The sequence below is a fragment of the Pelodiscus sinensis genome, chromosome 2, assembly GCF_052426305.1.
Source record: "Pelodiscus sinensis isolate ZL-2025 chromosome 2, ASM5242630v1, whole genome shotgun sequence".
NCBI lineage: Eukaryota > Metazoa > Chordata > Testudines > Trionychidae > Pelodiscus > Pelodiscus sinensis.
The window spans coordinates 203,395,907-203,418,050 of record NC_143053.1 but is presented as its reverse complement, the minus strand read 5'-3'; the positions used below and the strand labels follow the sequence as shown (position 1 = coordinate 203,418,050).

At 45.1% G+C, this 22,144-nt stretch overlaps 1 protein-coding gene across 3 annotated transcripts in view; it reads left to right on the top strand.

Moving 5' to 3' along the window:
* LOC102448702 (ATP-binding cassette sub-family B member 5) overlaps nucleotides 1-22,144 on the top strand; it is a 76,607-nt gene that overhangs the window by 29,378 nt on the left and 25,085 nt on the right. For all 3 annotated transcript variants that reach the window (XR_012902008.2, XM_075922238.2, XM_006138343.5), the window contains 9 exons: nucleotides 419-529; nucleotides 1,131-1,256; nucleotides 4,260-4,463; nucleotides 5,797-5,967; nucleotides 10,192-10,353; nucleotides 12,934-13,083; nucleotides 13,669-13,812; nucleotides 15,474-15,581; nucleotides 15,908-15,985. Coding sequence is in view for 2 of the 3 variants with exons in the window: in XM_075922238.2 (XP_075778353.2) it covers nucleotides 419-529; nucleotides 1,131-1,256; nucleotides 4,260-4,463; nucleotides 5,797-5,967; nucleotides 10,192-10,353; nucleotides 12,934-13,083; nucleotides 13,669-13,812; nucleotides 15,474-15,581; nucleotides 15,908-15,985 (1,254 nt within the window). In the remaining variant the exon portion in view is untranslated. The remainder of the gene's footprint in view (nucleotides 1-418; nucleotides 530-1,130; nucleotides 1,257-4,259; nucleotides 4,464-5,796; nucleotides 5,968-10,191; nucleotides 10,354-12,933; nucleotides 13,084-13,668; nucleotides 13,813-15,473; nucleotides 15,582-15,907; nucleotides 15,986-22,144) is intronic.

Here is a 22,144-nt window from a genome sequence, read left to right as displayed (position 1 = left end):
GTATTGATCCTTCTAACTTGACCTCACAACTGGGCTATTATCTTGAATGAGAGCACTAATGATGCCAGTAAAAAAATAAGGAAGTAATAAACAAAATAAGCCATTGTGATTTCCATATAAAAATAAGAGGAAAAAATAGTGTTTGCCAAATGGAAAAAGACCAACCAGATCTAGAAAGAAACATTATTATGTTCAAGCTCTTCAAAGGAAATTACGCATAATATAATGGAGTTACCAAAGTAAATAAATGTGGCAGCCAGCTTTAGATGGCACCTGTTTTTAGCATTGTGTAGATTGCAGTGTGGACGATGTTTTAAATATAACTATAAAATATTCAGGAGATAATGAGATCTCCCTCCTTCAATTGTGCATCTGTAAATGTTTTTTCCTTGAATTTCATTTTTTTCCACTTCCCCAGAAACCCACTATCAACAGTTTTTCTTCAGATGGACACAGACTCGATCATATCAAGGGAACACTTGAATTTAATAACGTACAGTTCAATTATCCTTCAAGACCAGATGTCCAGGTAGGAGAAAGACCTACTCTGTATTGCGTTGTAGTCACCAGGACTAACTTGGAACTAAATATGGCATGTTACTTGTGTACTCTGCTAAAAGTCCTCTGCTTTAGAGGACAAGATGGAATCCTAGCACATTGGGGTCAGGAAGTTAATTTGAGTTCCTGGCATCGAGAGGAAAGGTAAAAGAGGGCATGGAGACAAATCTTGGAAAAGATGTGAAAAAGGGGTTGTTAGCCAGTGGAGCATTTCAGCTGAGTGAGAAAAGAAAGGTGTGGCCTCTCAAAAGAACAAGAGAGATGAGAGGGAGAAAAGTTATGCAAAGTCCTGAAGATGAGCACAGGGGCACGAGGAAGACTGGCACCAATTCAAGGTATTCAGGGGGGACTGAAAGTGGTCAGAACTACATGGGACATATTTGAGTACGTGAGGTGGAGGTGTTAGGAAGGGTGGTTCGGGTATGAGATGAAGCACACCCAAAACTTGCAAGGGGGATGAGTGGATTTTGAAAATGTGGCAGGGATAAAATTGGCAGGAGTTAGAGACAGATTCTCTTTAATTTGACATTTTGAAATGCTGTTCTACATTTTTTTTTTCAAACTTCCACAAGGTACTGAAAGGTCTCACTCTGAAAATTGATTGTGGACAAACAGTGGCATTGGTTGGAAGCAGTGGATGTGGTAAGAGCACAACGGTCCAGCTGCTTCAGAGGTTTTATGATCCACAGGAAGGAGTGGTGAGTACAGCCATTGTAAAGCATAGTACTGTTTGCATGGGTATAAAAATAAGAAATTAATCTGAGGGCTTGTATTCACTGCCGCAGAGATTGATGCTGTGGCAGTTGATCTTCCGGTGTTCTATTTAATGGATCTAGCACCGGGTTTTTTCTCCACCAGTGTAGACCTGGTCTTAGTAAGAGCATGCAAAAAATAACTATACCGATCCTCAAGTAAAAAGGAGACAAGTGGAGCACAAAATTGGGATATTGCACCCAACTATATTGGGATATTGCACCCAACAAGATTTCTGAGCAATCACAAAAGTCTAACTCGTATGTTGTGAGCCTTGCACCCCTCAGACAGTGGATTGCTTGGAAGTTATATAAATAACTGGAAAACTTTTTCAAGGCTCTGACATATCTTCTTGTCCTGAACTGCCTCACCTTTTACATTATCCTTCATCTGAAGTGGGGTTTACTCATGAAGGTTTATGCCCTAATAACTCTGTTAGTCTCTAAGGGTACGTCTAAACTACATGCCTCCGTCGACGGAGGCATGAAGATTAGCCAGATCGGCAGAGGGAAATGAAGCCGCGATTAAAATAATCGTGGCTTCATTTAAATTTAAATGGCTGCCCCGCTCTGCTGATCAGCTGTTTGTTGGCAGATCGGGGCAGTCTGGACGCGACGCGCCGACAAAGAAGCCTTTCTTGATCGGCACAGGTAAACCTGGTTTCACGAGGCATACCTGTGCCGATCAAGAAAGGCTTCTTTGTCGGTGCGTCGCATCCAGACTGCCCCGATCTGCCAACAAACAGCTGATCGGCAGAGGGGGCAGCCATTTAAATTTAAATGAAGCCGCGATTATTTTAATCGCGGCTTCATTTCCCTCTGCCGATCTGGCTAATCTACATGCCTCCGTCGACGGAGGCATGTAGTTTAGACACACCCTAAGGTGCCACAGGACTCCTCATTGTTTTTTGCAGATACAGGCTAACACCAACTCTGAGGCCTTTACATTAGGAATTACTTGCAGATGCAGGGCTTAGATTTAGAAAACCCAAACACACAGCTGGCTGGTATTCAGCGTATTTGGTAACCTGCTCACTTAATGGTGATGTGTATAGGGTTTCCATGGAGGGATAGATATTGTACTTATTTCAGTTCAAGACAATGTTTGCTAAAGTATTATTTAGGAGGAACCATGGCAGATCTCTGTGAGAATCACAGATCTCAGTTTGAATTACCTGCTCTAGTAAAACATGGAGTGCTTAGTTCGAACCAGGAAAACCTCCTTTTACGAGGATTAAGCCTAGTTCGAAGCACTAGGCACAGGAAAGTGGCCGTCTAGAGAAGGAGAGCTGCCAGCCTGGCCACCCAGGAGCAGGCGTGCAAGAAAATCAAGGGGGTCCACTGAGACCCCCGACCCTGAGCCCTGAGCTTACAATGGCCGTCCTCGGTCAGACCAAAGGTCCATCTAGCCCAGTAGCCTGTCTGCCGACAGCGGCCAACCCTAGTGACCCTGGAGGGGATGGACCGAAGACAGTGACCAAGCCATTTGTCTCATGCCATCCCTCTCCAGCCTTCCACAAACCTTGGGCAGGGACACCACTCCTACCCCATGACTAATACCACTCCATGGACCCAACCTCCATGATTTGATCTCACTTCCCTTTAAACTCTGTTCTAGTTGTAGCCTTCACAGCCTCCTGCAGCAAGGAGTTCCACAGGTTGACTCTTTGCTTTGTGAAGAACAACTTTCTGTTACTAGTTTGAAGCCTGCTACCCATTCCTTTCCTTTGGTGTCCTCTAGTCCTTCTTTATGGGAACTAATGAAGAACTTTTCTGTATGCACCCTCTCCACCCAACTCCTGCTTTTAGAGACCTCTGTCCTGTCCCCCCTCTGTCTCCTCTTTTCTAAGCTGAAAAGTCCCAGTCTCTTTAGCCTCTCTTCATATGGGACCTGTTCCCAACCCATCATTGTAGTTGCCCTCCCCTCTCCCACCCTCTCTCTTCCCCTCTCCCACCTCCTTTTCCCAGTCTCCCCCAGTTTTGTTCAATAAAGACAGATTCCATTTTGGAAGACACGTTATCTTTATTTTGTACATCAAGAAGAGGGGCTAGGGAAGGGTAAGTTGAAGGAGGTGACGGAGGAATGGGGCACGAGCCCCCGATGGAGAGGACTGGGCTGGCTCTGCGGGCTTCTGGGGGTGGAAGCTCTCCTGCAGCCCTCCAATTGCCTCCTCTCCCCAGATGGCAGCCTGCGGCAAGTGCAGCCGGGCTGATGGCCGAGTGGTGTGATGTGTCCAGTGTGGGTAGTCCGGGCAATCCAAGCCAGGACTGCTTTGCAAGCGGGGCACCCCTGAGAACTGTCTGTCCAGGGTGGGGGTTGGGACCCTTTAAGCACAGCCCTCAGCTAGCCTGAGACAGCATCTCCACGCTCTAAGTCCTCCTCTGATGCTCTGCCGGCACTGCTTCCAGCCATCCTTAACCCCGGTTCAGGGTCCACTTAATGTGGACATGCTAGTTCGAATTAGCAAAACGCTAATTCGAACTAGTTTTTTAGTCTGGATCCATTAGTTCGAATTAGCTTAGTTCGAATTAACTAATTTGAACTAAGTTAGTTCGAATTAACGTTGTAGTGTAGACATACCCTAACAGATTAGTAAGACAGGATTTCCCTTTACAGAAACCATGATGACTTTTGTCCAGCAAATTATGTTCTTCTACATGCTTCACAATTTTATTCTTTACTATTGTTTCGACTAATTTGCCCAGTACTGAAGTTAGACTTACCGGTTTGTAATTGCCAGGATTGCCTCTAGAGCTCTTTTTAAACTTAATGGGAAGTTTCTGTCTTAAAGGCTTAGAAAGAGTCAAGAACAGAAATGTCTTTATGGTCTGCCTTTGTACAGCATCTAGTTCATTGGAGTTGTGGTCCATGATTAGCGCTTCTAGGTGCATTGGTAATACAAAATAATATGAAAAATAATATACAACCTCAAATTCTGTTTCCTTTAGATCACAGTGGATGGACATGACATAAAGTCTCTTAATGTGAGGCATTACCGAGAATTCATTGGTGTGGTCAGTCAGGAACCTGTTCTGTTCGGGACAACAATTAGAAACAATATAAAATATGGTCGAGAGGATGTAACTGATGAGGAAATTGAGAATGCAGCAAAAGAAGCAAATGCTTATGATTTTATCATGGAGTTTCCTGATGTAAGTATGATGCTTACAATAACATGTGTTCTTAGACATGAACTGAAATTAAAGTGAGAGATTTTTCATGTGTGAGACAGAGACCGAAGGAAAGTACAGCAATTGCAATGCTTCTCTAAATTCTCTGAAGAAGACATCTGAGGAAATAGAAATAAATAAGGGTTATGGTGGGCAGAGGGATAACTGTCAATCCAAACACTAGAAGCATGGATGACTCAGATATAAATAAAGAACAAATGGTCTGGTAGCACATTTTTGAGACTAACAAAACATGTAGATGGTATCATGAGCTTTCGTGGGCACAGCCCACTTCTTCAGATGACCGGTAACTCCCATCATCTGAAGAAGTGGCCTGTGCCCACGAAATCTCATGATACCATCTACATGTTTTGTTCGTCTATAAAGTGTTGCCAGACCTTTTGTTGTTGTTTTTTTCTGTAACAGACTAACTCAGCTACCCCCTGAAGCTTCAGATATAAATGCATCTTAGAAGTAAGAAATATGGTTTTCTTTCCTTTAATCTCAGCCCCAAGTTTAGGGATTGTGGCCCCTCTGCAAAATCACAGAATACATGTGCCAGAAACTCAGCACCAGCTGATAAATGTAAGCAAGGAAACATTGCTTTTTGCAGCCACCTTGTGGCTGAGCGTGGAAATTGCTGTATCACTCAAAACTTGTATTTGTAGGCATGGAAGGCGGTGGTAAGGGTAGTGTTTATGGCACAAAGGTCTCTATTCAACAAGGCACTTAGACAGGTGCATGGCTTCAGGCACATAAGTAGCCTCACTGTTAATAGAACTAATTAGGTGTTTCATGGTATGCCGGTGCTTCAGAACCTGGCTGAATCACGGCAGCAGAGCATTTATGTGGTGCAGTGTTTGGAGGGTTTGTTGTATTTTAGAGAGAGAAAGAAGGGGGTGCTGGGGCTGAGGGGATAAGCTTTCACATGAGAAACCTGCATTCCAGTACCACGCCTACCAGAAACGTCCTCTGTCGCTTTGAACTGCTCCTCTGGTCCTTAGAACCATCTGAAAAAATTCCATTGTGGGAATACTTTTGCTACTGACAGTGACGCTTTGTGTAGATTTCATTGAAAATGGGTTTTGTATTCTGCAAGCTGTGGATCAGACAATATAACCTCAGCTTTCCTTTCATTTGGGTGCTCCCGTAATAGAGAATTATATTGCTTTGCTCTGGGCATGAGCCAAAGCCTACTGAAATCAATGGGGGAAGGTAGGGCAGGGGTCTTTCATTGACTTCACAGTGGTTCAAGTTCTATTAGCAGTTAATTGTTTATAGTGCAAAACTGATGGTATCTCTGCTGTTTTCTTAGAAATTTAATACTCTCGTAGGAGAGAGAGGAGCACAGATGAGTGGTGGCCAGAAGCAGAGAATAGCCATCGCTCGAGCTCTGGTGCGCAACCCTAAAATTCTCTTGTTAGATGAGGCCACGTCTGCCCTGGATACAGAAAGCGAGTCAGTTGTCCAGGCTGCACTGGAAAAGGTTAGTGCTGGGTTGCTAACACAACCTCTAGTTCCATCTTCTTGAATCAAGTATATTGTCTTTCAATATAAGAAATAGATGAACAAGATGATTATTGTACTGCAGTGACTGATTATTTACTCAGTTGATGCCAAATGCTGCCCATTGTTCAGCAATAACCATTAGCAGGGCTTGACAAATAATGTAATCTACTCGCCCGTGGCGAGTAGATTACATCCCAGAAGAGCCGGCGCAGAGCGATCTGCACATGCGCAGAACTACATGGTTGGCGAGCAGGGCTCACTACCGCTTGACGAGTTCTGACCATTAGGGATGTTAAAATGTGTTTATTGTGTTTATTTGTGTAAACGTGTATCCGCTAACATTTTCAGAGGCAGCTGTGCAGGGAGGGTGGGGCAAGTGGCTCCGTGGGAGCCAGTGCTCGGGACAGCGGGGGAGCCGGCTTTTAAACCTGCCCCTTGAGAGCACTGGCTTCCTCCCACCACCCCATTGCTGCCTTGTAGGAGGCAGTGGGGAGCAGGGGCACGCAGCTCCATGGGAGTAAGCATGCTCAGGGAGCCAGCTTGAAAGCCGGCTCCTCATGTGCACCAGCTCCCGCCTCCTCTCCCCACCCTGCCGCCTCTGGTACATAGGCAACAGGTGGGGGGCTGCATGTAAGCAAGGGTTAACCAATGAGTCCAGGTAACAGTAACGATGCTGTGACCTCACTGGGAACAATAGCAACCACGTGGTAATTCTCACCATGGCCAGTCCTGCAGTGAGGCTCTGTATGGGGAGCCCCCATTGCAAGACTGGGACCTAAATCACTAGGGGCACATCTACACAGCCAGGCTAAAGCTGAAATAAGCTACGCAACTTGAGCTACGTCAATTAAGTTTTAAGCAAAAGAGCTAATTTCGGCTTTTGGTGATGTCTACACAGCAGGAAGTCGAAGAGAAAGCGCACTCTTCCTCTGACTTCCCTTACTCCTCCTAAAATGAGGGTTACAGGAGCTGGAGTAAGAAGTCCTCCAGCTTAACGTTATTTTGATATTGTCGAAATAACTGCTTGTAGTGTAGACGTGGACTATGTTATTTCGGAGTAACTGGTGGCAGATATTCCAAAACAATGCTGCTCTCTAGACATAGCCTGAGATATAATAAGGGCCTTCCAAATTCACAGCCATGAAAAACATGTCATGGACCATGAAATCTGGTCTTTTAGGTGCTTTTACTCTATACTATGCAGATTTCGTGGGGGGCAGTGGTTCTCAAATTGGGGATCCTGTCAAAAAGAGTTGCAAGGGATCTCAAAGGTATTTTAGAGGGGTCATAGTATTGCCACCCTTACTTCTGTGCTAACTCCAGAGCTCTGCGACTAGACAGTGGTATCTGTTGGCTGGGAGGCCTGGCTCTGAAGGCAGCAGCCTAGAAGTAAGGGTGGCAATACCATCCCATGCCATTCTTAGTTCAGCACTGCTGCTGCCTTCAGAGCTGAGCTCCTGGCTAGCTGCTGCCGCTCTCCAGCTACCCAGTTCTCAAGGCAGTGCCACTGCTAGCAGCAATGCAAAAATAAGGGTAGCTCTACTCAATCCCCCCTATAATAATTTTGAAACCCTCCCCCCGCCTCCAAATTCCTTTTTGGGTCACCTGTATAATTACAACACCATGAAACTTCACATTTAAGTGACTGAAATAATGAAATTCACTATTTTTAAATCCTACAGCCATGAAATTGACCAAAATGAACCAGGAATTAGGTAGGGCCCTAGATGCAATGAATGTATTATCATGGGGTTATGGTGCCCAAATATTGCCCTGATGTGCATGCAAACCCATTGACTATAATCAGGTTGTAAATAGGGTACAGTCACTGAGGGCAACATTTGCCTTTGGCAAATAATTAGTGTCACCATTAAAGCTTTTGGAATCTGTATCTTGTCCATTTTTTTTTAAATCAATTTTAAATACCCACAAATAGGAATTGATGCACTAGATATTTCTATCCTTTCAGGCCCTTAGAACAAAGCTAACAGAAATGTCAGATGGGGTATTAAGAAGTGCTACAGTGATGTTAATCTTTCAGGGGATGTAAATATTGATACCTTCTAGCTCATGCTTTTCATAGAGATGTACATGGCCAAAGACGTGTGCATTGGATTAGTATTTCAGTTCACTCATGGTTATTCCCTCCAAAAGAAAAACAGATTCTCAACCCTGTTTGTCTACATGGCACTAGCAAAGTGCCCCAAAGGGGTGTGATTTGTGAACCGTGGTAAAGTGGTGGTGTGCTGTAAGTGCCCTTTAAAAGGTATTTCGTTAATGTAGTCCCATTTGAAATAGGACTACATCAGTGTGACCTGGATATATTTTCAGGGTATGTCTGCATTGCATTACCCCTCTGTAAGTGGGCCTGTGTCAGCAAACTTGGGCTCGTGGGACTCCGGATTTAAAACTGAGGGGCAGACATTTGGGCTTGGGCTGGATACAAACGTCTAGGTCCCCTCCATCAGGTCCCAGATGTAAGCGGGGGAATGGTCCCACTATTGTGGGGAACTTTCGTGGCTTTTGCACCACCCCAGGGAAGTGGGCTAGTGAAAGGATCTGAGTCCCTGCTCCCAGTTCCTTTACCCAGAAGCCTCCCTGCCCTCAAGTGCGCCCCTTCCACTCTCCTGGATGACAGAGTCCTCATAACCCCAACAATGCAGGCACCAGGATTCCTGGGGGCTTGACCCCTAAACTTGCTGAGGTCACCTAGGGCAGGGGCTAGGGTGTCCCCACTCTGGGGTGTTCTCATCTTACTAGACTTTTCATGGACCCATTGATGATTACTTACAGCTGAAAGCAAATCCAATTCATTAAACAACCATCAGTTTTAGAAAAGAGGGGTGGGATGGAAAAAGTGAATGGAAAACACATCACTCCACCCCATGGCTCGGACACCTCACAAACAGTGTGTCTGGAATACAAGGGTAGTTCACAGTCTGTTTCTTGTAGGCACCAGGCCACCTCCTCCGGCCTTGGCTGTGCTACAGGGATGCTGCAGGTCAGACATTTGCTCTGGGCGGCAGGACCCTTCTTCTAGCATCAGCCGTTCCCCAGGCCAGCAAGGCTTCTTGTCTGGTGAAGACCCCTACACTGAGCCTCTACCCAGGGTTCCCCCTGCTGCTTACCACACCCAGCTCCAGCATGCTCCAGCCCCAGCTCCACTCTCTGCTGTGCTGTCTCCAGTTCCCAGGGTAGTTTCTGCCTCCATGTCTGCAGCTTTATTCCCAGCATGGCTCTGCTTCCAGGCTGTGTCTCTGGCTGGCATGGCTCTCCACCCATCCAGCTCAGCTTGGGCACATGACGTCTCCTTAGCTCTGCCCACTCAGTCTGATCCAGGAAAACTAGCTGACACGGAGGACAGGACTCTCCCCAGGAAGACCTGGCATTCAGGAAGACTGGGAGTGCTGGCTTCTTCCCACTGTTCCTGAGAGCTGTCAGTCTCAGGATCCTGATTTCTCAAAGACCCATCACTTTCTTTTTCATACTGGAAGTTTACCAACAAAAACGCAGACTGAGTTTTAATAAGGGACCAGCAGTCCCCTTACACAGAGCCACCTGAATGTCCACAGCAGGATTATCGTCTCACAGCCTGAGCCCTAGGAGTCTGAGTCAGCTGACCGAGGGCAACCTCAGGTGAGAGATTGCAGTGTAGATTTATCCCAGGTGTCTTTCTACCACACTGGCTGCAAAGAAGCACTTGCAGAAACTCCAAGAAGACAGTTGAGAGCTCTCCCAGTGCAGGACAATCCATGGGCGGCCTGAGGCTAGCATAGTTAACTTCATGCCACCTGGTGGGGCAGGGCCAATGCACACATTGCTCCATCTGCTCCTCTGCAAAGAATTGATCCCTATGAGACTGCTCCCCCTGGCATAACCTAGAATAGCTCAGAGTTTAATTTTGAATAGAACAGTCAGAGGGGGAGAGTCAAGAAAAGCAGGAGAAGCAAAACAAGCTTTCTGATTTTTGTTTAGTGTGGATGCCAGCAAGTGCATTTCCTGTAGCCCAGCAGAGAAGGAATCCGGGCTCACAAGGTTTCTAGTTGAGTCAGTTGTGGAAAAACTCATGGATTGTCAGGATGTTTAGCAAATGAAATCAATAGGAAACAACTACAGTCTCAGTGTGACAAATTAGAGTAAATTACGCTAAATCTCCAAGCCACGGGGGACACGAATTACAATTTGGCTGTTTTGTTTCCAGGCCAGCAAAGGTCGGACCACTCTTGTAATAGCTCATCGGCTTTCCACCGTTCGGACTGCAAATGTAATAGTGGCCCTAGCAGATGGTGCAGTGGCTGAAGTAGGAACTCATACAGAGCTGATGAAGAGAAAGGGGTTATATTATGCACTTGCCACCGCTCAGGTACAATAAAATTGTAAATTCAGCTATAAAGGCTAGAAATGAGAATGTAGATGTGTGGAGCTGTTTTGTTTCGCTTAAGAAGTCTCTTGGGTATTTCACAGCAAAACTTTGGTATCTTTGTAAAAGTGTTTTGGTTGTGATACAGCAACTTTGTTTGTTTAAAAGTTTGTGTAATAAGCAGGTCACACACATATACTAGTATATGCATTGAGTTTGTTACTCTGCCAAGAAAGTAAGAGGCACAACTTTCACTAAAAAGCCAAATCACCTCCTCCCTGCCAAAAACCCAAGATGGTTCTGTTTGTACATGTCACTGGGTTTGTTCCCCCCTGCCTCCCCAAAAAAGGAAGGGCACTCTGATCCCCAAACTCCAGATACTCCAGGACGTGCTAAAATTTGGCCTCCTTCCCCATCCTCCAGCTTCCTTATAGCACAGCTCCTTTGGCCTCTCCTCTGTGTGGAATCTCAACTAAAAAGGAGGATGGAATCTTTCACAGCCCAAAGATGGTTCCAAAGAAACAGTAATTTTCTAGTCTGTAATTTTATTTCCTAATTTTTATTTTAGATCTGCACTCCACACCGATACATCTAATTTTGCATGTATCATTGCAGTTGTGCATAAAGTGGGAATATTCAGCATTTCCCCCGCTGTTGCTCCAGCACTAGTGCAACCTCTTCCATGGTAGAAATGATACTAGCATATTGCAGGCAGGGCACTGGCATTTTTTACTACCATGTTATCCAACCAGGTTTACAGTAGAAGCTAAGATACCTGGTTGCCCCAGTTGCTAGCCCAGCTGTGAGAGAAGAGTTGGTAGTTTGTTTAATGGAGACAAGAGCTTGACTGGCAGTAAGGCTGTCGCAGTGGAACAATTTTAAAGTGGTGTTTTTTCATGCCACTCATGTTACCATGGTTTAAATCCACTCCCGATAACACCACCATTTAAGAACATCCAGTAGATAGAAGTAGGCTGCTTTTAAGCCATATTCTAGAAAACTCATGAATATACTTTAAAAGATTGTTCGTTTTTTAAAATAGTTTCAAGACAAGCATGGCTTGCTCTGACTCTTGAAACTGTGTTTTAAACCATATGGCTGTGTCTAGACTGGCCAGTTTTTCCGGAAAATCAGCCACTTTTCCGGAAAAACTTGCCAGCTGTCTACACTGGCCGCTTGAATTTCCGCAAAAGCACTGACGATCTCATGTAAGATTGTCAGTGTTCTTGCGGAAATACTATGCTGCTCCCGTTCGGGCAAAAGTCCTTTTGCGCAAGAGGGCCAGTGTAGACAGCTCAGATTTGTTTTCCGCAAAAAAGCCCTGATCGCGAAAATGGCGATCGGGGCTTTTTTGCGGAAAAGCACATCTAGATTGGCCCGGACGCTTTTTCGCAAAAAGTGCTTTTGCAGAAAGCATCCGTGCCAATCTAGACGCTCTGTTCCGAAAATGCTTTTAACGGAAAACTTTTCCGTTAAAAGCATTTCCGGAAAATCATGCCAGTCTAGACATAGCCTATTAGTATGCAACTTCCTTATATGCAATACTTTAGAACTGTTATATCATCATGGATTCGTTCATCTGTGTGATTCAGAATAGCCCACTGTGGCTACGTCTAGACTACAGGCTTCTTTCCGAGGAAGCTTTTTTCAGAAGAGAGCATCCAGACTGAATGGATGCTCTCTCGCATGTAAGCTGTGATTGCTATGGACGGAATGGCCACCAGGGCACATGTGCTTTTTCCTCTTTCCTCTTCTTCTGAAAGAACTCCCTCTTCCCCATTCACACACACCTTTTTACGAAAGAGCTCTTTTGCAAAAAAAGTTTCTTCCTCGTATAATGGTAATTACCAATGCCAGAAAACACCTCTCTGTTCTTTCAATTTTCTTGAGGAAGAACACAACTGCAGTGTGGGTGTCCCTCAAGTTTTGTCTGAAAAACGGCCATTTTTCCGACAAAACTCTGTTGTGTAGATATACCCTATGATACTCTCTGTGGGAGGATAAACTAGAAGGAAATTCAGGAAAAATTTTCAAAATACTAGGGATGAAATCGTGTGTCTTTCAAAGTCGGTAAGTGTTGCCACTGACTTCAGTGGGCCAGGATATTGACCTAAAGTGGGAGAACTAACACATTTTCTCATGAGTTTTGAAAACCATTTAAAAAAACAGAATGAAAACAATATATCAAAGTAGACTTTATGTACTGTTTGCTTACAACTTTTTGGGCCCACAGCTGAAAGGCATTGAGCAATCTCCTATCTTGTGGAAATCAATGGAAGCTCACAGGATTAGGTTGGTGGAAGAAAGTATGGCTTCCTTAATGCTTGCCACAAAACATTAGCTTTTTGTGTAAATGTTTAGGTAACCTCTGTAGCTGGACTTCAGGATGTGAGTAGTTCGGCTTTTTTATGTTTCTGCTTAGTAAGGGTTTAAGCAGCAAATGTACTCAGAGGATTAAACCCAAAATAGCCGTCAGGGTTTCACAGAACCTACATGAAGTTGTAAATGGAAGTGGAGTCTTCCTAATGCAACTATTTTGACCTTTTTGATTCATTTGTGACTGAATTTATGTTGTGTTTAAAGTCTATTAAAACAGAAGACAGCGAAGAATCCACAGAAATGATTTCCTTAAAAGATCATGAAGTATCCCCTGTCAATGGGCTGATTTCTAAAAGAGCAAGCATAAACCATGTTTCTCAGAAAAAGACTGAAGAAGAAGCCGCACCTGAAGAGGTAATGCTTTAGTGTGGCTTAATTTTTTGGTTGGTTATGTTTGTGATTCTTTGTTTTTTAATCCTAAATAGATTCAACAGGCAGTAATGAACCTGCACAGTTCTTCCAGAGAGATCAGAGCACCTCTAAAAAGAGGTATATAGCAAAGACTTTTCCGCAGGGAGTCAAGAGGATTGTGTGCGCTTCCTCATGCTGTATCACAGATTCAGTCGGTGACTTTCAGAAAATCACTTCACTTCTCAGTACCTCATTTCCTCCTCTATAAAACATATGTAACACATGAGCTCCTTTGTAGAGCTTCTGTGAGATGCTTGGGTGAAAGGTGCTACTGTAGGTAAGGGAAAAGCATGAAGTTTGCTGTTAAAAAACACTCATTCTGGAATACTCTTACAAATAGCTTTAGGCCAGTCTTGTTACCTGTAGTTAGTTGTTCCAGATACCTGCCTTATTCTCTATAAGGGTCCAGGGTTCTTAAACTCAATTCTTCCTCTAGCCACCATAATGCAACTCAGCTCTCTTTGCAAATGGGTTGTTTTTGACAAAAGTAAAATTTCATTTTAATCTGTTCTTTCTTTTCTTTTCCAGGAACACCTCCCCAAAGTTTCTTTCCTCAAGCTTTTTAGATTAAACAGGTCTGAGTGGCCTTTCATTGCATTGGGGACTCTAGCTGCTGTTGTTAGTGGAGCATGTCATCCTGCCTTTTCCATCATCTTTGCTAAAATTATAACAGTAAGTATATCACTGAGTCTGGGGACAATCACTGGGTACTGCATCCTCATCCTCAGTCAGATGTGTCTCTCAACCAGCAGGTAGAAGAGAAGGTTTATTAGTCAACAGGGATACAGCGTAGAACAGACTTGTAAATATAATAACCAAAAGCTGTCAGCACAATGCATGTTGGGGGAGAGGGGCTCACAGTCAATTCCCCTGACCCCCCTCCATTCTCCAAGCCCTTCCTCCAGCCTTAGTCTTGCTTCCCAGGTAAAAGGTGCTACCTGGTCTCATACCCTTCCTGGACTCAGGTTACAAAAGGCATATGCCATAATGTATGTGGGGGAAGTTATTACACCAACATTCCCATCACCATTTAGGTGCCCCAGGAAACTGAGGCACACACAGGGTTACTACAGGACAGTAGAACTCACATGCAACATAGCAAGGACAATACAATCCCTACTTCATCACAAAGCGGAGTGTTGACTTTTCCATCATGTAATTGTAGAAGGGTGCCAGTTAAGATGACTTGACAGGAATGGCTGGCCCCATGTACATTTCAATTAAATCAGGACAGTTTTAAAATCAGTTTTATATAAAAAGTCTTCACAAAAATAGGCTAGCATAATTTCCCAACTGTTTCTTGAGTCACTGAGCACCCAACATAAGAAGATTATAGCATTATTGCAAACATGGTTTTCTTAGGTTCTGAATGGTTTTACATCTTTCAATTTAAAAATGGTTAGGACTAAGAGTTTTCCATAGAATAATGATCCTTCGTATTTACATTGCATTTTTTTTTATCATTTTCAATGTACTTTATGAACACTAATGAATATCTCAACATATCTGGGAAGGAAGGCAAGATTATCCCTAGTTTACACACGCTGAGGCAGAGACATGCACGTTGTCCAAAGCCACTGAGGGATTATTATTTTTAGCGCATGTTGTAATGTAGACCAAAGAAGTTTCCAATCACTGACTCACACCTTTTTCTCTCTCTCTAACATGGATGAGGCTCTTTCTGCACTGAATGAAGCAGGTCCTACTTTAATCATGAAAGATTATGCCTATTGAAATATCAAGAGAAACAGTTTCCTTACAGGCCAGCATTAGAGGCCTAACCTCTGTTCTGCTAAAAAAATTGATTTTTGTTCTTTCTAATTGTGACTTCAGCATTCCAAAGCCAGCCTACGGGTACAGAAATTACTGCAGTCTCTGATGCTAGTGCCTAGGGATCTGAATAAACGTAATTCAGTAGCCAAACCGCAGCGATATAGCACCAGGATTATCAGGATGGGGAGCCAATGTGAGGCAGAAAGGTCAATGAGTGCTTTTGAAAATTTTTAACCCTTGGTTTTCATTAATGTTAACCTTGAAATAGGAAAAACTTCTTCATTTGAAGAAGTGGGCTGTGCCCTTGAAAGCTCATGATACCATCTACATGTTTAGTTAGTCTTTAAAGTGCTACCAGACTATTTGTTGTTTTTTAAGTTTTTCCTGTTACAGACTAACTCAGCTACCCTTCTGAAACCTTGAAATAGTCATATAAATGGTCTCCTCTCTTTTTCCCCAAGGATGTTAGAAACTAGATAAACTAGAATTGAGTGTTATACAGCATCTTTTAATAGGCTGGTTAATAAAACATTGGGATGTTCTTCCTTCTATTTTTGCAGATTTTTTCAATAAAAGATGATCCGGAGAGGATCCGGCATGAAGCTAACATTTTCTCCATCATATTTGCTGCGATAGGTGTGGTTTGCTTTATCACTTGGTTTTTGCAGGTAAATTCCCATCATCCATAAAATAATTAGTCTGAACAGCGGTCTGCATTCTAGTAACTACTGTAACCAGCTATGAATTTAAGGCTGGCAGCTGAGGAATTGTGGCATGATGGGATGGGAGAATGTCTGGTTCTGGAGCTGTATTGTTCAGCTCATGTTTGCTAATTTTATGTTCGCATCTAGCCTTTGCGTGCTATGCTTGTAATAAATGGCTGCACTTGATGTATAAATAGTATCAGACTGCCATTTCAACTGAAAGTAGTAAAAATCAAGATATGAGGCACTGCTGCTTTTTACTTCTTTTTTTTCCCCTCTCCCACTTGCAGGGATTTCTTTACGGGAGGTCTGGAGAAACCCTAACAATGAGATTAAGGCATATGGCATTTAAAGCCATGTTGCGACAGGTTAGTGTTAAAATTTTCTTATAAGTACACCATTTTCTTATTTGTCTTTTCTATAGTAAATTGCAAATGGTTCAATCCATTTTCTTTCCTCTTACACAATGCTGCATTACTGCATCATCTTTCACGTGAAGATTTAAGTTTTCTTCTACTTCAGACAGAGTACAATGTTAATTCTAACAATAATTAACCACCACTATTGCAAATTTCCTTAACTATTCAGAATAGAGATTTGTTTGCCCGGAAATTCTATTAGAACCTTATTATGAAAACTACATGCTACCAAACTAAGACCCTCTCTACAGACTGAAAACAACCACGTCAAAAAAATCATTAAACTTGGTTGCGGTTTAAACTTGTTCTAACAACTGGAATAGGGTTTTGAATCCCATTATAACATGACTCAGTCCCCTCCATGCAGACTAAACTATCACATGGAACACAGTTAAGTGGCAATCAAGTTTAACTACATTTGTTAAAATCAGGGAGAACTTGGGAGGAGAGAAGGGAGAGTTAAGTGTGGATGTGACCTGAGGATACCACCTATTTAATTTTAAACCACGTTAATTTTAAATGAGTTGGCTTTTTGAATGACCAGATTATATTCCTGCTTGTACCTGCTGGGCATGGTCTTCTTTGGTCTGCTGACAGATGTCTATTATCATCCTAAATATCATTTGTATTTATATTAACTGCACTGAAACAACCAGTTAGCACATGATTGTCCTCTTAGCAGGGCCGGCTTTAGGAAGTGCGGGGCCTTCGAACAGTTTCAATGGGGCCCCGGCAACCAGGATTTTTTTGTTGAGCAAAAAAAAAATACCGCTGACAAAAGAAGAGTCACAGCCCCTTTAAATCGCCAGTTAGAGGGCAGAGTCATGTCCTGCCTTCCCACCAAACCCCGGGGCCGACCCCCCCGCCTCCCATGGCACAGAGAAACCCCTGCGCTCGACTCACCCCTTCTGCAGTGCAGAGAAGCTGCCGCGCGCCTCCTCCAGGGCCGACGCCCCCTCCCGCAGCGCGCCCGGTACACCAGCACACTTCCGGCATTAGGGCGTGGGGCCCTCTTAGGCGCAGGGCCTGATTCGGGGGAATCGGTCGAATCAGCCTAAAGCCGACCCTGCCTCTTAGTCCAGTGGCACTGAGCAATCAGAAGACCCTGGTATGAATTTCAGTCTAGCTGAAGTAGAACCTCCAGCAACAGATACTGAGCATTAAAGGAGAGGCATGCTGAGAACCAAAAAGAAAAGGAACTTCTCCTTAGCTGAGAAGAATAACTACTGGCTGCCAGTTCACTTCTTCAAAATACAGGACTATGTAGCATTTTAAAGACTAACAAGATGGTTTATTAGATGATGAGCTTCCGTGGGCCAGACCCACTTCCTCAGATCATCTGAGGAAGTGGGTCTGGCCCACGGAAGCTCATCATCTAATAAACCATCTTGTTAGTCTTTAAAATGCTACATAGTCCTGTATTTTGTTTTAGCTACACCAGACTAACACGGCTACATTTCTATCACTAGTTCACTTCTTGTCTGTCTGCACTGCAGAAATGATTGCTCCTTACTGTTCTGTCTACCTGACATTCACAAGTCCTAACTAGGTAATTTATAGGCAAAAAGAACAGCAACACTTTCTTGAGCAGTATCCTGGAGCTTCTACATCTTGAAGAACTAGAAAAGATAACAAGAGAAGGTGACCAAGAGGCCTCCAAGCATCCTAGATTTGCTGCTTCTTGAGCCCCAGAACAGCTATTAGTAGAGCACAGAGAAAAAACACCATCCCACCAATGGAGCACAGAGAGGAGCAAAGAATTCCTGCTCATAATAATGTGGGCAGTATTCATGGCTTATTCAAGGGGGGAACAGTTTTATGTGAGGAGCTTAAAACTTTTTTTCTCCCTGGAGTCAGGAGGGGAAGGTTTGACTGACTGAAAGATAGAAAACTCTCTGGCTTGTCCATTAATGTGTTTTTGGCAGTCTTCAGAAAAAAAGAGAAAAAGAGATATATCTTTCTTTTTTTGCATTAGGGCATCCATATTAGAACCCTAGCAACAACAGTGTTTAAACCTCATTCAGCATGATTCTGTTTCTAAGGACAAGGCTACAAAATAAGGCTCTCATACAGCAATGCTAAGAAGGCTTAACATAAGTATGTTTAGCTCACATCTACATTATAAATCCAAATTGTACTGAGTGACTTGGTTATAATACCAGTGTCCTGATGTGGTTTTAAACATGTTTTGTCATGTAGATAAAACTAAAATTAATTTTAACCATGTTCCTGAACTGTTCTGCATCCTCTGGCTTCTGTAAATTTGTCATTCACAACCACAGTGGAAATGTGGTTCTTCAGAGCATGCTTTGTTTCCCATCCTATAACACTGTCCTTGGATGTGCATTTTGTGACTATCTCCCAGTACAGTAGGAATTGCATTGTAGATGGACCCTTGGCAAGTTTGCACCCTCAGCAAGTTTGTGGAGGATACTAAGTTGGGAGGAGAGGTAGATATATGGGAAGGTAGGGTAAGGTCCAGAGTGCATTAGGCCAAAAAAAATCTGAGATTCAACAAGAACAAGTGCAGTGTCTTGCAGTTAGGAAGGGAGAATCCCAAATATTGTTTCAGGGTGGGGACCTACTGGCTAAGCAGCAGTTGTGCAGAAAAGGACCTGGGGATTACAGTAGACAAGAAACTTCAAATGAATCAGTGTGCCCTTGTTGCCAAGAAGGCTAACAGAATATTGGGCTGCATTAGTAGGACCATTGCCAGCAGATTGAGGAAAGTGATTATTCCCTTCTGTTGGGCACTGGCAGAGTCATCCCATCCATAGGACAGTTCGGGCTGGCTGCCCCAGGCTCCACACTTTGTAAATATCATCATTCAGTTACAGCAATTTTTTTAATCCACAATTATGGTTTTATTTCTGTAATACTATTCTGCTCTTTCTTACCACATATAATGTATGTATAATGTGTTGGCACTCTACCATGGCTGAGGGGCTGGACCCCAGGGTCAAAGACCCTAGTGCCCCTCCATGCCAGCCACGCCCTAGGGTTGCTACTCTGAGGGGAATCTCAACCTCTGATGTTCGTGATTTATGGAGAGTTTCAAGTTTCTAGAGGCTCAGTAGGCTGCAGCTCTGTTTTCTTCCTCCCTCTGTCCTCATGTCACATTTCGTGGGCACTTGAGCTATCAGTTACCCTTTCTCAGAAAAGGGGGCCTCAGCCCACATTCCATAGGCCCCCAGGACCAGCACTAACCCCCAAAATAGCACACGCTCCCTGAACTCCACTCCGGCATGTGACTTAGTTTCGCTATCTCAGGGGCAGGCAGTAGTTCAATATACACACATGCAAAGAGTGTGTATGGTGAACACTTGTACATAAAGCACAGAAAAGTACAGATCAAACAAAACACTAAACATCCCTATAGGGCCTTCTCAAATCCCAGCTCAGAGTCCCCTGCAGGCCTGCTGAATTGGCAGGGAGGGAGGCAAATGGGACAGTTGCCTCTGGCCCTGGTGGTTTCAAACAGTCCCAGCTGCTGCTGCCACTACTGCACCAGCGACAGCAGCTGGAGTCCCGAACCCTTTAAATCACCGCCAGAGCACCACGCAGCATCCTCCAGGTAGTGCTGAGGGCTTGCACCATGGTCTAGGTTGGTGCTGAGGGCTGGCTGCCTGAACCCTGCCCCTTCTGGGAGTGTGGAGATGCCCCCCAACCTTATGCAGGGGCTCAGCTCCCCTGGTCCCTTGGATTGTAGAAAGTGCTCAAGGCATCAGGGCTCAAGAAAGTGGGCAGGGTAGGTTCCCTCTGCCCCAGAAGGCTACTGTGCGCTGTGTGATCTGAGGGTATGTCTACACTACAAAGTTAATTCGAACTAACAGACGTTAGTTCGAATTAACTTTGATAGGAGCTACACATACAAATCGCTAGTTCGAACTTAATTCGAACTAGCGGTGCGCTTAATTCGAACTAGATAAACCTCATTCTACAAGGACTAACGCCTCGTTCGAACTAAGTAGTTCGAATTAAGGGGTGTGTAGCCACTTAATTCGAACTAGCGGGAGGCTAGCTCTCCCCAGCTTGCCCTGGTGGCCACTCTGGGCACCACCAGGGAAACTTGTCTGCCCCCCTCCTGGCCCCGGAGCCCTTAAAGAGACATGGTCTGGCTACGGTGCCCGTGCCAGGTGCAAGCCTGCCAGCACCCAGCCAGCAGACCCTGCACCTGGGACGCCACGAGCCAGCCACCTGCTGCCACCCAGCCCTCTGCCTTTTCCCGGGACAAGGCTGGCGGCTCCCAGGAGCTTGCCTGGGACCGCAAGAGGCGGGCGCCCGCCTGGTCTAGTGTGGAGATCAGGGACCTCATCCAGGTTTGGGGGGAAGCCTCCAACATCCACGACCTCCACACTAGACACAGGAAAGTGACCATCTAGGGCAGGAGAGCTGCCAGTCTAGCCACCCAGGAGCAGGTCTGCATGAAAATCAAGGTGGTCCACTGAGACCCCCGACCCTGAGCCCTGAGCTTAGAACATAAAAACGTAAGAACTGACGTACTGGGTCAGACCAAAGGTCCATTTAGCCCAGTAGCCTGTCTGCCAACAGCGGCCCACACTAGGTACCCTGGAGGGGATGGATTGAAGACAACGACCAAGCCATTTGTCTCGTGCCATCCATCTCCAGTCTTCCACAAACAGAGGCCAGGGACACCATTGTACATCAGGAAGGGGGGCTAGGGAGGGGTAAGTGGAAGGAGGTGAGGGAGGAATGGGGTACGAGCCCCCGATAGGGAGGACTGGGCTGGCTCTGCGGGCTCCTCGGGGTGGAAGCTCTCCTGCAGCCCCCCGATTAACCCCCACCCCAGATGGCAGCCTGCAGCAAGTGCAGCCGGGCTGATGGCCGAGTGCTGTGATGTGCCGAGTGGGCATTCAGGGCACTCCAAGCCAGGACTGCTTTGCTGTCCCTCATTGAGTTAGACAAGCAAGCAGGGAACCCCTGAGAACTGTCTGTCCGGGGTGGGGGCTGGATCCCTTTAAGCACAGCCCTCGGCTAGCCTGAGGCAGCAGCTCCACGCTCTAAGTCCTAACCTGATGCCCTGCCGGCACTGCTTCCGGCCATCCTTAACCCCGGTTCAGGGTCCACTCAATGTGGACATGCTAGTTCGAATTAGTAAAATGCTAATTCGAACTAGTTTTTAGGTCTAGATGCACTAGTTCGAATTAGCTTAGTTCGAATTAACTAATTCGAATTAATTTAGTTCGAATTTGTGCTGTAGTGTAGACATACCCTGAGTCCCTTACCCAGCTTCTATGACGAGGGCTGGCATGAGGCATGTGCACGTGGCCCTGTCCTTTATTATCGGCTCCACCTGCCCAAGTCCTGGGGCTCTGCCTGGCAGGGACAGCCTCTCATCCAGCGGTGCACTCAGCCCCCAGCCCACTGGAGAAAAGGAGGAGCCAGTGGTGAGGGCCCCCCTGCGCTGCTGGCCTGGGAACTCCTCACGCTGCTGAAGGAGCAGCCCCGCACAGGCAGAGCTGGAGCCCTAGGTCCAGTGTGCGGCGGCCCAGGCTGGGTGCCACCATTCAAAGTAGGCCCCACAAATAATCAAACCGGCCCTGTTTTGCCCTGCTGAACCTTGCCCAATGCTCCTCTTCCTGTCTCTCTCCCTCTGTTCCTGTGGGACTTGCTTCCCCTCCCAGGCATTTCCTGTTCTGTCTTGTGGTAAGGATGCGCTGCTTACCCTTTTCTAGGGAGCAATCCTCTAAATGGATTCCTCCCCAAGAATGTAGCAATTTTTTGCATAATTTCTGTGAGGCTTAAGTACCTTCACTAACCCAAATATTTCCCTTTGTGTTTGTCTGAGGTGTGTCTTTTTACAGGACCTGTCACCAACTGTGAAGCCACATAAAAGTGCTCAAATGCAGCTTTGCAGTACCATAGAGGCAACATGATAGGTGTAGATTCAAACATATGGTTGACATTTATTTGTGCTGTGGAAGAAATGATCCCGTGTGGACACAACCTAACTTCATGTGTTGTAACCAGAATAGGATAAAAATGTGACAAACTGGTTACAAAAATGTCTCTAATTGTATAATGGACAGGGCCTAAGACTAACTTTCTGTGCAAAGGCCTGATTCTCAACTTACTGAAGTCAGAGGA